The sequence below is a fragment of the Phocoena sinus genome, chromosome 1 (assembly GCF_008692025.1).
Source record: "Phocoena sinus isolate mPhoSin1 chromosome 1, mPhoSin1.pri, whole genome shotgun sequence".
Taxonomy (NCBI): Eukaryota; Metazoa; Chordata; class Mammalia; order Artiodactyla; family Phocoenidae; genus Phocoena; species Phocoena sinus.
Genome location: NC_045763.1, coordinates 182313709 through 182327842, shown reverse-complemented (window position 1 = coordinate 182327842; position 14134 = coordinate 182313709). Strand labels below are relative to the sequence as shown.

The 14134-nt window shown below is 37.1% G+C and overlaps 1 protein-coding gene across 6 annotated transcripts in view; it reads right to left on the bottom strand.

Annotated features, from left to right (window-relative positions):
- Positions 1–13821, bottom strand: part of PTPRC (protein tyrosine phosphatase receptor type C) — a 122856-nt gene extending 109035 nt beyond the window's left edge. For 5 of the 6 annotated variants that reach the window (XM_032631185.1, XM_032631195.1, XM_032631203.1 and 2 more), the window contains exons 1-2: positions 13680–13821; positions 13483–13598 (exon numbers count right to left, since the gene is read on the bottom strand). In XM_032631185.1, the coding sequence (XP_032487076.1) occupies positions 13483–13555 (73 nt within the window). In that variant the 5' untranslated portion in view covers positions 13556–13598; positions 13680–13821. The remainder of the gene's footprint in view (positions 1–13482; positions 13599–13679) is intronic. The other variant, XM_032631218.1, reaches the window with a different exon arrangement.
- Between the last annotated feature and the right edge of the window lie 313 nt (positions 13822–14134).

Sequence of the window (14134 nt, the reverse complement as noted above, 5' to 3'; positions counted from 1 at the left end):
TATGATAGTACCTATATGTGGAATCTAAAAAATAATACAAATGAATCTATATACAAAACAGAAACTGACTCACAGACATAGAAAACAAACTTATGGTTACCAAAGGGGAAAGGGAGGGGGGAAGGATAAATTAGAAGTATAGGATTAACAGATACACATTACTATACATAAAATAGAGAAGCAACAAGGGTTTACTATATAACACAGGAAACAATATTCAATATCTTGTAATAACTTATAATGGAAAATAATCTAATATAGCTAGATAGATAAACTGAATCACTTTGCTGTACATCTGAAACTAACACAATATTGTAAATCAACTATATTTCAATAAAAAAAGAAATAAGCCTTTTATGTAACAAATTAACTCTCAACAAACCCCCAACCTGTCCTAATATTGGCTTAAATAATATTTAAAGATATTTTTATCAAATGCATCAAAACAAGGTCCCCAAAACGGACACAACAGAACATTGTCTTTTCAAGACATTCTCAGTTAAATTCCTAATTCATTAGTCTCTCAATACATTTTATATAGTTTTTATTAAAAGAGATTATTTTAATCTGTACCTTTTTTTAATAGCTAAGCTAACAAAGGATACATGTAAACATATATAGAGACATGTATAATACATACATTGAAGATATTTGATTCTTCCAAATATTGTTATAACTTCCTTCATACTTACTTTTGTGATAATATTAAAGTTAAAAGGGGATATTTGACAATAGTTAGTATGTTCACAATCACTGTTCAGTAACCTTTCAAGAGGAGACATGAATTTGGATTTTCAGTGGAATTTACTGGATTCTTATTATATGCCAGTAAACATGTTAAGCCTTTCATAATCATCACTCCTTTCTTTCAACATCCCAAGCAAAACATTCTTCCTTCCTCACTGACTGCCCCCTCTGACTCTCCTCTCCTAACCCCTCCTTCCAACCCCTTCAGACATGCAGTGTCCCAGGGCTCAGAGTCGGAGCGTCGGTACTTCTCCGTCTGAACATTCTTCTGACTCTCTCATAGTGGATCCCTCAGCTCTAAATCCCATCTGCCCTACGACTCCCAAAGCTATGGCTCCGATCAAAACCTGATCAGCCCCTCACTCTTAACTCCAGCTGACTTCTTGGCATCTGTAGTTGGATGCCTGATGAGAATTCAAGCATTCACATGGACAAAGCAGACACTGGATTGTCTACCCCCAACTGGGATGTTTCCCATCTTAGTTGTTCATGGAAAAAAAAAAAAAAGAGTCATTCTGAACAACTTCCTACTCCCCTTCTGCACAGCAACTTCTCCAGATCCCATGTGGATCTGTCCTTTTCTTTTACTGTCAACGCTTGGTCCAGGTCCCCAACCCTTCTCCCTTCCACCAACTCAGCAGGCTCTAACTAATCCCCAGGCTTTGTCTCACCTCCAGCCTGCTCTCCACATGGCAACCAGGGTGGTTTCTTAATATGGAAAAGAGATTTGACCGTTCCCTGCTTAAAAATTCCAAATGGCTTCTTCTCATTACACTTAGGGTGAATATAAATTCTCTCCTTCTGTTTCTCTCTCCCTCTTCACCACACACCACTCAGCCTTTACTTGCCATCCTGCAAGCACCCGGCCTCCTTTCTGTGGCTTGGACCCACCAATTGTTTGCTTTTTCCAAAGGGCCTCGCACCTGCCAGTTCCTCTCACCTGAATCTTTACATTCTCATCAGCCAACAAGTAGCTTCATGACACTTCCTCAAAGAAGCCTTCCTTGATCACTCTGTCTAAAGGGCCATTCACCCCCAAGTCTGGCCAGTCTCTGTCATATCACACTGTTTCATTTCCCAACACTCATCAATATCTGAAATTTCTCTAATACTTTTTTGGCTTTTTGTTATCTCTCTTGCTAAGATATAAGCTTCATGAAAGTTTTATTTACCACTATTTTTATTTACTACGATTTTTATTTCTGTTGTATGTACCACTGTGTCAGCACTTTGGCACATAGTAGGGGCTCTAAAAACAACTGAATCAAGGAGTAAATCGTCTCATTTAAGAGCTACTGCCATTATTCCCATTGTACAGATAATGAAGCTGAGAATTTAAAAGGTAATTTTCCTCACATTTCATAATTGGAAAGCTCAGAATGGACTCCAGACAAGATGTCAAAGACTAATTTCTTAAGCACTTTAAAAGTAGAGCATGTCTGGGGCTTCCCTGGTGGCGCAGTGGTTGAGAGTCCGCCTGCCGATGCAGGGGACATGGGTTCAGAGCCCTGGTCTGGGAAGATCCCACATGCCGCGGAGTGACTAGGCCCGTGAGCCACAACTACTGAGCCTGCGCATCTAGAGCCTGTACTCCACAACGGGAGAGGCCGCGATAGTGAGAGGCCCGCACACCGCGATGAAGAGTGACCCCCGCTCGCCGCAACTAGAGAAAGCCCGCGCGCAGCAACAAAGACCCAACGCAGCCAAAAATAAATTAATAAATAAATTAATTAATTAAAAAAAAGAAACAACACCTTTAAAAAAAAAAAGAGAGCATGTCTCAATCCAACATTTCTATAATTATCTCTTTAAATTACTTCCATCAGATCCCTGACCCTCTTCTTTCCATCATCTGTCCCCTTCATGTCATCACTTCCTCTTACAGTCAAAACTCTGAACTGATGTCTTCCACTTCATTTATGTTTTCTTAGATATTATATATCTTGATCATATCTGAAGTATCAGTAAGTAAATTAAGAAAATAAAATGACCGAAAAGTAAAAAGACAGGGTTTATTAGGCATAAGTTAAAATCTTAGTTTAGAAACCAAAAAGGGGATTTGGAAACTCAAGTTTAAGAAGTCAAAGTACAATATTTGGCCTGAATTATCTGATTGGCAGCCCACATTCATCAGAGTAACCAAATAATACACATACTTTTTTCTTCACTTTCCCTTAAGTTATAGCCAACTTATTCCTGGAGTAGCAAACTGTAAGAGAGCTCTACCTGATTCATTTAATATGCCTCTTGGATGAGTATGAAAAGATTGTCTAGTGCCTACACTTCCTGGAATAATATGAAAACCTCATGTGTTTTCCATGATCAAAGTATTTAACAAATGTCAAGTTACTTCCTTGCACTTCAAAAACAGCAACCAAAAAATCTAGATACTTTGGTACATTATTCAATGGCTTTCATTTTATGTAATATCAAAAACAGTTTAGGGACGGGGAAGATCCATTATTTCCATCCTATCACTCACCTTGAGACAGACTGGGTGCTATGCTTTGTTAACCACCTTTCAAGACAATGATGATAACATCACTTTTGCATTATTAACGTGGCATCAGCATTCATAGTAAAGACAAATTAATTAAAGATGCCTCTTTGCTTTTTATAGTTTTAGATCTCGCTAGGGATATGGAAGTGGCCCAGTATACAATGGTTCACTCATGCAGCTAAATCAGGTGCATGGGGATTAATGCATGTTTCACACAAATGACCTCTAAGCAACTACCAACTACCCTTCAGTCTTGCTGTGATTTGACTACCATCATCATGTCCTCAATTACCTGGTTATTAAGCTGACCTTTCAGAAGGCTGAAAAAAATAGACCTAGAATCAGATAGACACCGCATGAAATCTCAACCCTCTCCTCCCCAAGTCTTACTCCTTATGAACTGGTAACCTTGGAAAATTACTGTGGAAGATCACCAAAAACAGTTGAGGTTTTGTTTGTGTGGCATATATATGTGTATGTTTAAAATTTCTCTCCAAATAAATCTTTTATTTTCGGTTTAAATCATAAACAAAAACAAATTGAGGTTATTGCCTAGTTCTGCAGCTCCCAAACTTCTATAACCAAAAGCCTTCCAAAGGAATCTGGTTGGAATGGAGGCCTAAATGTAGTCTGGCAAGAATAGAGTTTTTACTTAAATAGTGTACTATATGCAGATTTTAAAGGAATAAGTTATAATTTATAGAACATTGAGAACACAAATAATTATCTGTTGTGAGGTATACTATTACTTTGAAGAGAAAGCTTTTGAAGAATTTGGGAGATTTAAAACCCCATCTCTAAGCAGCCACTGCTTCACTGAGATTACAGACTTCACAAGGAGAGGAATGGGATATGGTATGCCCAATTCATGGAACAATGAAAACACTTATAAAATGTTTGTTCATGAAATGAATAAATGAATAAATAAATAGGTTTAGCTAGCCTGGTAAAATGAAATACTCATAAAGTGTTTAGGTCATGGTATGGGTAATCTGGTTTTTATTTTCCTATGTATTCATTTCTGTATTTCTCAAGTTGCCTAGAATAATCATGGTTTACTTAGGAAAAAAATAGGATATGCAATTTTATACACAGCATGTGATCGAAAGAGAGGAAGATCGGGAAAAAGAAAGAAAAAATGTTGGCAAAGATGTTAAAGCAATTTTTTTCTTTCTTCTATTTCCTAAAATTTTCTATCATGTAGAAATTTTGCCATGAATAGTTCACTTAAGAAACAACAACAAAAGGACAATTAAAATTGTTTGCCTGAGTTGTTAAGTATTTTCTACGTACAGGGGTGGGCTGCACTGACACACCATCCATTCATTCAACTCACTGGTAAATAAGAAGAGACCCAGGCTTCCCTGGTGGCGCAGTGGTTGAGAGTCTGCCTGCCGATGCAGGGGATGCGGGGTCGTGCCCCGGTCCGGAAGGATCCCACATGCCACGGAGCGGCTGGGCCCATGAGCCATGGCCGCTGAGCCTGCGTGTCCGGAGCCTGTTCTCCGCAATGGGAGAGGCCACAACAGTGAGAGGCCCGTGTACAGCAAAAAAAAAAAAAAAAAAAAGAGACCCAATGAAAACCTACACGAGCTCACCAGCTACTGTGAGAAACAGCCAGGTAAAGAGATCCCCAGAAGGTCAGAAGAGGACCTGTGCAGGTGTGAAAGGGGTGAAAGAACAAAGGATGTGCAGGAGGGCTGCCCAGAGGAAGTGACCTTTGAACTAAATTTTGAAGGGCAATTATAATTTGCCCAGTTTAAAAAAATTATGGAGGGAAGAAAACATGGAGGGGTGAGCAACAGTTTGGAGACAGGAAAACATTATATTTTTAGGAAAATGAAAGTTACAAGAGTACATAGTACATGTCACAAAGTGACCCCAGATAAAGCTGGAGAAATCTGGAGGGATTAAATTAGAACCGTGTGTGCAATGCTGTTTGCTTTCATTTTTCCTAAGTGCACAGAGACCAAAGGAGGATGATTTGACACCTTATTTTGACCTCACCCACCATTGTGCCCTGAGAACATTTTAAACTTGTGTTGATTCTTCTATTCACTTTTTGTTCCACCAGTTAGTAAGGAGTTGGTACAAATGAATGAGAATTAAAATACACCAATGCTAGACTATACAGCAGTCTAATAAGTGATACTAATGTTTCCATTGGCTACCTGAGAAATAACCAAAAACTCTCAAAATCTCAAAAAGGAATCTTGCTGAAGGAGCTCTCAATCACAAAATGGATGTTACTAATAGAAATATCAACACAAAATAGATTTGAGTATAGCTAGTACTGCCCAATCTAAACTTTGACAAAAGTGAAAAATTATATTACATGACATATTTTATGTGACATTGAAATGCAAAAAAGAAAGAAAGAAAGAAAGAAAGAAACCAACAGTGGCTAAAACCACACATGAAGTGTTATTTCTGGCTAAATAGAAGAATTAAAGCCTTTTTGGGCAATTTAGATCTGTGTGGTTTGACAAGAAAAATTGCACTTAGAAAAATAATAACCAGGCTTCCCTGGTGGTGCAGTGGTTGAGAGTCTGCCTGCCGATGCAGGGGACATGGGTTCGTGCCCCGGTCCAGGAAGATCCCACATGCCGCTGAGCGGCTGGGCCCGTGAGCCATGGCCGCTGAGCCTGCGCGTCCGGAGCCTGTGCTCCGCAACGGGAGAGGCCACGACAGTGAGAGGCCCGCGCACCGCAAAAAAAAAAAAAAGGAAAAAGAAAAATAATAACCATAAAGGAAAATTCCCACAGGCATAAACTATAATCAGTAAAATGTGCCGTGGATAAAAATCAATTCATGAATTTAATAGCGATTGTAAAAATTAAATGAAAATAGATGCTGTTGAACGTTAGTTCAGTAAAATAAAAATGGAAAAATTGGTAATGATTTAATCAAGTTATATAAAAAATACTCAAGGAATTAAACTAGCTTAATGGAGGGGAATTTTTCTGTGAAATATATTTTCAAGAAAAATTTATAAATGTTGGTATATTCTAATTAAATGTTTATATTCATAAATGTTGAGTCAAAACACCTTGAGACCAAAATCATGGGATCAGTATATTCTCTATCCCAACTGGGAGCCATTGAAGGAGGAATGTACAAAGGTGAGTTTTGCCTTTTACAAAGATTATCTTGGTAACAGCTGAAGGGAGACAAGGTTCCAGGCTACTAATGTTAAGACACTGTAGCAGAGCTGTGATACGGAATGTATCTATAAACTATTTAAGAGGTAGAATCCAGAGGAGTCGGAAAATCCCTAAAATAGGCGATACAAAGTTAAAAACATTCAAAGATCTATAAGAGTTTATTCCTCTTCCACACAGCCTTAAACCTTATCTTCTCAGAATCTCTCAAAGGAAGAGATGTGATTTGGGATCACGTTTCAACGGGAAAGAGCTGTGTGCTGTGATTTCGAGGGATTACGTAAATGAAATTTACCACTTTGCAGAGTACCTCACTGTTTTCAAAGCAGTGTCACAAATATTATCACGTTTAATGCTCACAACACTTTGTAGATGAGGAAATGGTGTATCAGAGAAGAAAAATGATTTGGATCCAGATCACACTATTCATAGAATTTGCTTTCCAAAATATTTCTCGTTCCACCCGCCATGGTTTTCTCCAACTTGGATGGCTCCTGACTCATTTCCTATGATGCTTAGTATTTCTTTTATCAGTAAACAAATTATTGTCTTTTTCTTTAAGTGGAAATATTTAAAATATGGTGACCACACTTTATTTCTTGATTTTGTCCCTTTGATAACCTCTTTTATCGAAACATCATTATTATTTGTATGGGTGTCTCTAACCTATTTTCATGACTATCAGGACATTTTGTTTTAATTTACAGAGCAAAGAGTTTCTTCTTCTCTATCGGTGATTTTTGTTAAGTTCACTTTACCGTGCATTCATTTCCTAACACTACCTCTGAGTAGGATGCTGAGTTGCCCTCGACTCAAGTTCTGCTCTCCAGCAGATCACTTTTTCAGATGGTTGATGAATTTGCTCACATTTTGGTTGGAAGCAAATTTTTGAATATATGAACGGCAATCATTTTCATTTAAATACCATCACACGGACTTACACCTTTATCACACTCGCAATATATTTATAGGAGAAATTGAAGTTTTAGTAAAGTCACTTTTTTCACTTCAGATACTTGTGTCTCATTTTTAACAGGAAATGAATGTTTAATCTTTCAACACTGTGTAAGTATGCACCATAAAAGATGTTCAAGTTTGTTTGAGTTTGGGTCTTCAGTACAGAACCTAAGAAAAAGCATTGATAATCTTGCTGATTATCTTTTCAGAAGGGAATCAACTGAAGGTAAAGTGAACGAACGTGAAAGATTCTTGACTATTTTCCTAACACTAATTTTATATATATTTATGCTTGCCCCAGCTGAAAGAGAAGGAAGGTTTTCATTTCTTTCTTTATTTTTTCTTGTTTCTGTTGTTTTCCTGAACACATAATACTCTGCTTACAAGAGCCATTCCCTAGACTCTTGAGAGATTGAAATTGGAATAACATATTGACATATAAAAGGAATGCACATTAAAGATTTTAGGCAATAATTAAATATTTTCTTATCTAAATATTGATTACAGCCATGTACACAAAATCTATTAATTACTGTAAATTTTACTTCTGTATATTGCAGAATTGTGTAGAAATAGATATCACATGGTATTGCTAAATGAATAGCCTGCAATACTGTATTTTTTTCTTTATCCTTCCATAAGACTATCTTTTTTTTTAATTGAAGTATAGTTGACTTCATTATTGTGTTAGTTTCAGGTGTACAGCAAAGTGACTCAGTTGTATACATATATATATTTTTTTTAGATTCTTTTCCATTGTAATTTATTACAAGATATTGAATGTAGTTCCCTGTGCTGTATAGTAGGACCTTGTTGTTTATAAGACTACTATTTTTATGCATGCAAAAGTCATAGCAATAACTCTTTGGTGATCAGCAACTAGTATGTGGTTGGGTGTCTCGTACTGACAAAACTACTTACACAAGATTGAAATTAAGTTTAAACTGAAGTTAAGTGAAATTTCCATTCTTTTCTCCTGTCTAACAATTCCTATAGACTTGTAAGATGACTGAAAAAGATCAAAGATCTGCAGTGATGACGAATTTCTTTCTCTGCACCAGTAACTCTTATATACACATGGTCTGTAAACAAAACCCTGTAACATGAATGCTGCATGCACCTTCATCAACAAAGTCAATCAACCTGACTACAGATCTCTGCCCTTCACCTGCTCAGACTGAAATTCTTTATCCCATTATCTAGTAAGAAATGATGCTCAGACTCCTCCAGGCTTTCTGTGCACACAAAATGCAACTGGCAGGGTGAGCCATTTTCCATCTGCCTTTGGCAACAGTCCCAGGTCAAGTGCTACCCACACCAGTATGTGCCAGGGCTGTCTCGTTCCCCTGCTACATGAGTCCCTCCCTCCCTATTCCTTACTTTTCTTCCTGTGGACGTCTGGATCTGAAGAGCAAAACAGACCCATCAAATGAAATGCCACTAGTGAGAATGTCCAAAGAGTAGGTTGAGGAAAATTTAGAAACAACATATGCATGAACTATGGATTTTTAAGAAATCAGGAGGCTCTTTCCAGAGAAAAGGTAAAATAAGGAGATGAAAGAAGGAAATGGGGTGGGGTTGGGGGGAAGGGCAAAGCCTGTAAAGATCTAGATCTAAAATGATTCTACTTAATCTTGATAAAATTGTCCAATGGCCTCCACCTTCCACTTTGCCTCTGACTAGTTTTTTCATTTCATGTTTTTCCCCTCTCTGTCCTTTCTTTCTGAAAATTTTCTTACCCTCCTCCTTCTCCTCTATTATTATAATCTGCAGTTTCATCAAAAAATGCCCATTGCTTTTTCAGTGTCTGGGAAGAAATCAAGCACAAATGATACAAAAAAGGCATAAGACGGTTTCTGCTATCATGTAGGTTACAATGGCCGTAATGCTCTGATTGGTAAACAATAATGCCAGCAACAGCAAACTGAAATAGTATGTGAAAAATGACAAGGAAAGGTGTTAAAAAGTATCCAAATTCGGTGGAGATGTTCTGTGGCAAGAGTGATGAAAGAGAATTTTAGAGGGGAAATAGGATTGGCGCAGCGCCTTGGAGGTCTTGAGGAAGTGTAGAGCGGCAGGGTGTTGAAACTACCTGCTGTTTGTTCTATTTTAGTCAATCATAAAAGAAAAAGAAAAAAAGATCCCTGCCCAGCTCCTGCCATGCTCCTAGCTCATCGGTGGACTCAGTTGTTCTGGCAAAAGTTTAGAATAGAAACCAAGGCAACGAAAAGATGTCAGAGGGTTTTTTCCTCTTTGATTTTATATTTTTAAGCTGTAGGGTGTGAAAAGAAATGGACAGATTAGGATACTACTACAACACTGCAGGTGAAAAGGGATAAAGTTGTGAATTAAAGGGATGTCAGTAGAGGTGGGGGGGGGCGAAGATTTTAGAGATCATTACAAAGTAAAATGATAGGACTTGGGGAGCATTTAAATATATATTTCAGATTTTCTTTCTCCCTCTCTCCCTCTCCTTTTTTCTTTTTTGCAAAAACACAACACAGTAAAACAAGATTAAATTTAGGAAAGGAGGTGGTGGGGTGGTGGTGGTGGGATGAATTGGGAGATTGGGATTGACATATATACACTAATATATATAAAATAGAGAACTACTAAGATCGTGCTGTATAAACATAAATAAATAAAGTAAAATTAGAAAAAGTAAAAAGACATAAGCCCTCAGCACACAGGCTAAAATAATTTTGCTCAGAGACTTTGCCTCAATACTGTTAGAGTTCTAGAATAGCTCTACATCACTGTCTGTTTGACTGAGAAAGTTAGGAATGAAACAATGTATCTGGGTTTCATGGTTTAGTTGGAAAATATTGTGTTAAATAAATATTAAACGCAAAAATCTAACAAAAAAAAAAAAGGAAAGGAAGTAGGTTCTACCTTCTGAGGGGTGAGTCTGGACATGGAGAATCAGGATCATCAGTACATAGCAGGTGATGATAAGGAACTCTGAGTCTAGGAAATAAGAATAAAACAGGCCGAAGGGGCTTCCCTGGTGGCGCAGTGGTTGAGAGTCCACCTGCCGATGCAAGGGGACGCGGGTTCGTGCCCTGGTCCGGGAAGATCCCACATGCCACAGAGCGGCTGGGCCCGTGAGCCACGGCCGCTGAGCCTGCACGTCCGGAGCCTGTGCTCCGCAGCGGGAGAGGCCACAACAGTGAGGCTCGCGTACCGCAAAACAAACAAAAAAAACAGGCCGAAGATTGAGGTCCATAGAACTCCAATATTTAAAAGTAGACAAATGTGGAGAACCAGTAGAGAGATGATAGACAGACAGACCAGTATATATACATAAATATATAATGTTTGTGTATTATATAACTCACACATATATATATATAACTCATCTATTTATGTGTGTGTGTATGTATATGCATACAAACAGTGTAGAAATATCTATGTTCTTACAGTACTTAATTGTCACTGGTAGAAGGATACCAAGTAGCCCAGAACAGAGCAAAGACCCAGCTCAAAGCTGAGGGCTCTGACCCTGTGCTCAGTCACGTAGAGAAAGGGAGGAAAAGGAAACCAGACCCCTAACCTCACCTCACCTTCCCTCTAACCAAAGGCATTTCAGAGTCTAGCGATGGTAACAATCCCAGGCAGATTTGTATTAGGAAAATATTTTCCAAAAACTCAATATATAATCATACTCACCACCCCCAAACTCTACATTGTATTCAGAACTTAATAGGATTGCTGATCAAATTCAATTCATAACTAGTATTGAATACCTGCCATGGGCAAGGCAAGGTACATGTTTGGAACTAAGAGCTCTTTTACTTCGATGGAAAAATGAAAACTTATGTCCAGGAAATGACTCTTAACTGTTATGACACATAACTCACATAACTCATGTATTCGTGGCCGTTATGGTGTGAAGCCGTAGATCCTGGCACTACTTTGTGAGAGCCAGAGATCACTCACTCCTACCTGCATGCTTGAAACCATCACTGTCCCCCAGAATTATTTAAATTTTAAACAAAGTGTTGGTTTCCGGTTAACATGGCCAAGAGGCACAGAGCAAATAGATCAGACGTTTATGTAAAACTCAGCCAGCAATGTTACTCTGCTCTGGCAAAGTGTAACTTTGCCCATATTTGTATTTTAGAGATTAAATAACACATCCGAGTTTGCAACAATTTATCCACTGAAGTCACTCTCCATTTGGCTCTATTTCTTTATGCCTTTAGAGTTCACAATATAAATTTGAGGTCTAATATTTCCTATAAACACTAAACTCAACTGAACACATGAAAGTAAAACACATAATGCAACTCTTAGGTTGCTAATATAGAAAAATATATCATTTAAAGAATTAATAATTTCTAAAATTATACCGTGAATCCCAAAATCTCTCTGGGGACTTCAAAGTATGATAAACAAGATTTGCACACCTAGATAATTATATCTATATATTTTTTCTAAAACTATGTTTGCTCTCCATATTTATGTGAGCAGTTGAAGTGAAACTTGGTTTTCAAAATAAATCTATGTATATCGATACATTTATTTATAGTATAAACTATTCAGCTCAATTGGTTTAAAGGTTGCTAGATCATTTTATACTCTTATTTTGATGATAAGTTCAAAGATGTTTCTTATGGTAAAAATCCTTAATAGACCGTGTTGAAATTTTTATGGTGGTTTGCTCTGTGGCCTGTAAAATATTTGAGAATTTCTTGATGCTCATTTAAAAGTGTTTCCCAACAGTTCCTGAGTGGGAATTTTTAATGGAAATTTACTCTGACTTATGATAATACACATATTATTACCTTATTAAAATTATTATTCTTTATAAGTTGGCTTTTATTATTATAACCAACTTTATAGGAATGGTAACTTGGTAAACATTTTCTGTACTAAGACAAAATGCTGTACCTATATAAAAAATGTTTAATCCGTTTTTGCAGTTAAAGAAAACAGACAAAAAAACCACTATCCACGCTGCTTTCTACTGTCCTTGGTTACACAAAATGTAAATTAACAATGTAGCGTGCTCAGAAGGTAGCTACTGCCCTGCCCTTTAGAGAAAAGGAGAGCAGTAGAAAGTCAAAAAAAGATTTCAAAGTGAATTACAATCAGCAAGATTTTTAAAAATATTTTTCCTGTTTTCTTTTCTTTTTTTTTTTCACTTATTTGGAAATCTACAAAAATACCATTTAAATATCTTTTCAATAATAAAACATTGCTTTTAGATTCTACACCATAAGGAGTACTATTACATATCAACCAAAAATGTACTTATGACCCAAACTGAAACCGTTCAAGAAATGTACATTAAATGGACCATAAGTGTACAAAAATCTCAAACGTGAATAGGTACCAGAGGTCCTATTAGTTATAGTTTCCTATAGAATACAGCATTTGAATGATTCTTAAGAGTTCAAGTATTTTTATCTCGTCAAGGCGCTACTATTTACCCATCACCAGGAAGGGCGGCGGCCCCATAAGAATTTTCAAAGCAAATAATCATTAAAACGACTGTAAGGGACCAAAACCTTGATTTAAAATACATTCTGTGATAAGAATTTGCAGAAAGTTAATATTTAATTAAATACCCAATTGTATTATTTTAAACTACCATACAACTAAGTATTCAATAAAATATTTCAGTCATAATCAAAATTTGAGGAAGCAAACTACTGGCCCGAAAAGAGGGAGTGACTTGCATGCAAGCAAAGCCATAGTATGATTTTTTAAAATGCATTTTTTGTTGGAAAGACAAAAATTTACTTCTTTTGTCATTAAAATTTCCTTAGACATTCATAAACTTGTGTTTGTATATTTTGAGGGTTAAGTAATAGCTTTTGTAATATCCTTGAACAGTTTGTAAACCAAGATACAGAGAGACAATGTTTGCCTTTTAAATCGTGATTTTTTTTTTGGCCAAACATGTATGCCTTTTTAAACAGAAACAATGTATTCTGTCACATAGCAAGCCATGTCCCTCTGAGGTACAATAACCTTGACTGTTTTACAGTTGGCTTCCTCACCTCCAGTCACCAATGCTTAATTTATTTTTATGTCTATTTCAAACCAATGACCTTACACACACACACACACACACACTAACTAAGGAAATATGAATTTCCTCGTACTTACCTGTAACCAACACTACAGTGTCCAGAAAGGCAAAGCCAAATGCCAAGAGTTTAAGCCACAAATACATGGTCATATCTGGAAATCAGCCGTATTCCTGTGAAATAGCATGCGTCCTTCTGAAAGGCAAAATAATGGTTATTTCTGCAAAAATGTTTCTCTGTAAAACTGAATCAAAAAGAAAAGAAATGAATGCATACTCTTCACTGGTGTCTTATCGGACAGGGAGCAATTTCCTCCTTTGCTGAGAACAAACCACTTGCTGCTAGGTAGTGATGTCAGATTCGGTTTTACTAACTTCTCCAAAAATGCTGTAAAGCGTCCTCTTTGCAGGAAGTCAAGAAAGTTGTTCCAAGTCACTGCAAAGGCGTCTTACTTCCTTAACCCAAGTGATTAGACTGAGTTAGCAGGCCTTTCAAAAGATGTTCCCTACAAGGAAGATGTGTTTTTAGTATCCAAATAACGCTCCCAAGCAGTATCCATTACAACCAAAAACGAATATAACCCCCCCTGAAAAATCCATGACATTTTTACCTAAAAGATGATGAAACATAGTCAGCATGGCTACAGCAAAATGGGGGTTGGCAAGATGATACACTAATTGAATTAGTAAAAAATACCTGTATGGGTTTTAAAAGGACCAAATGAATGAAAA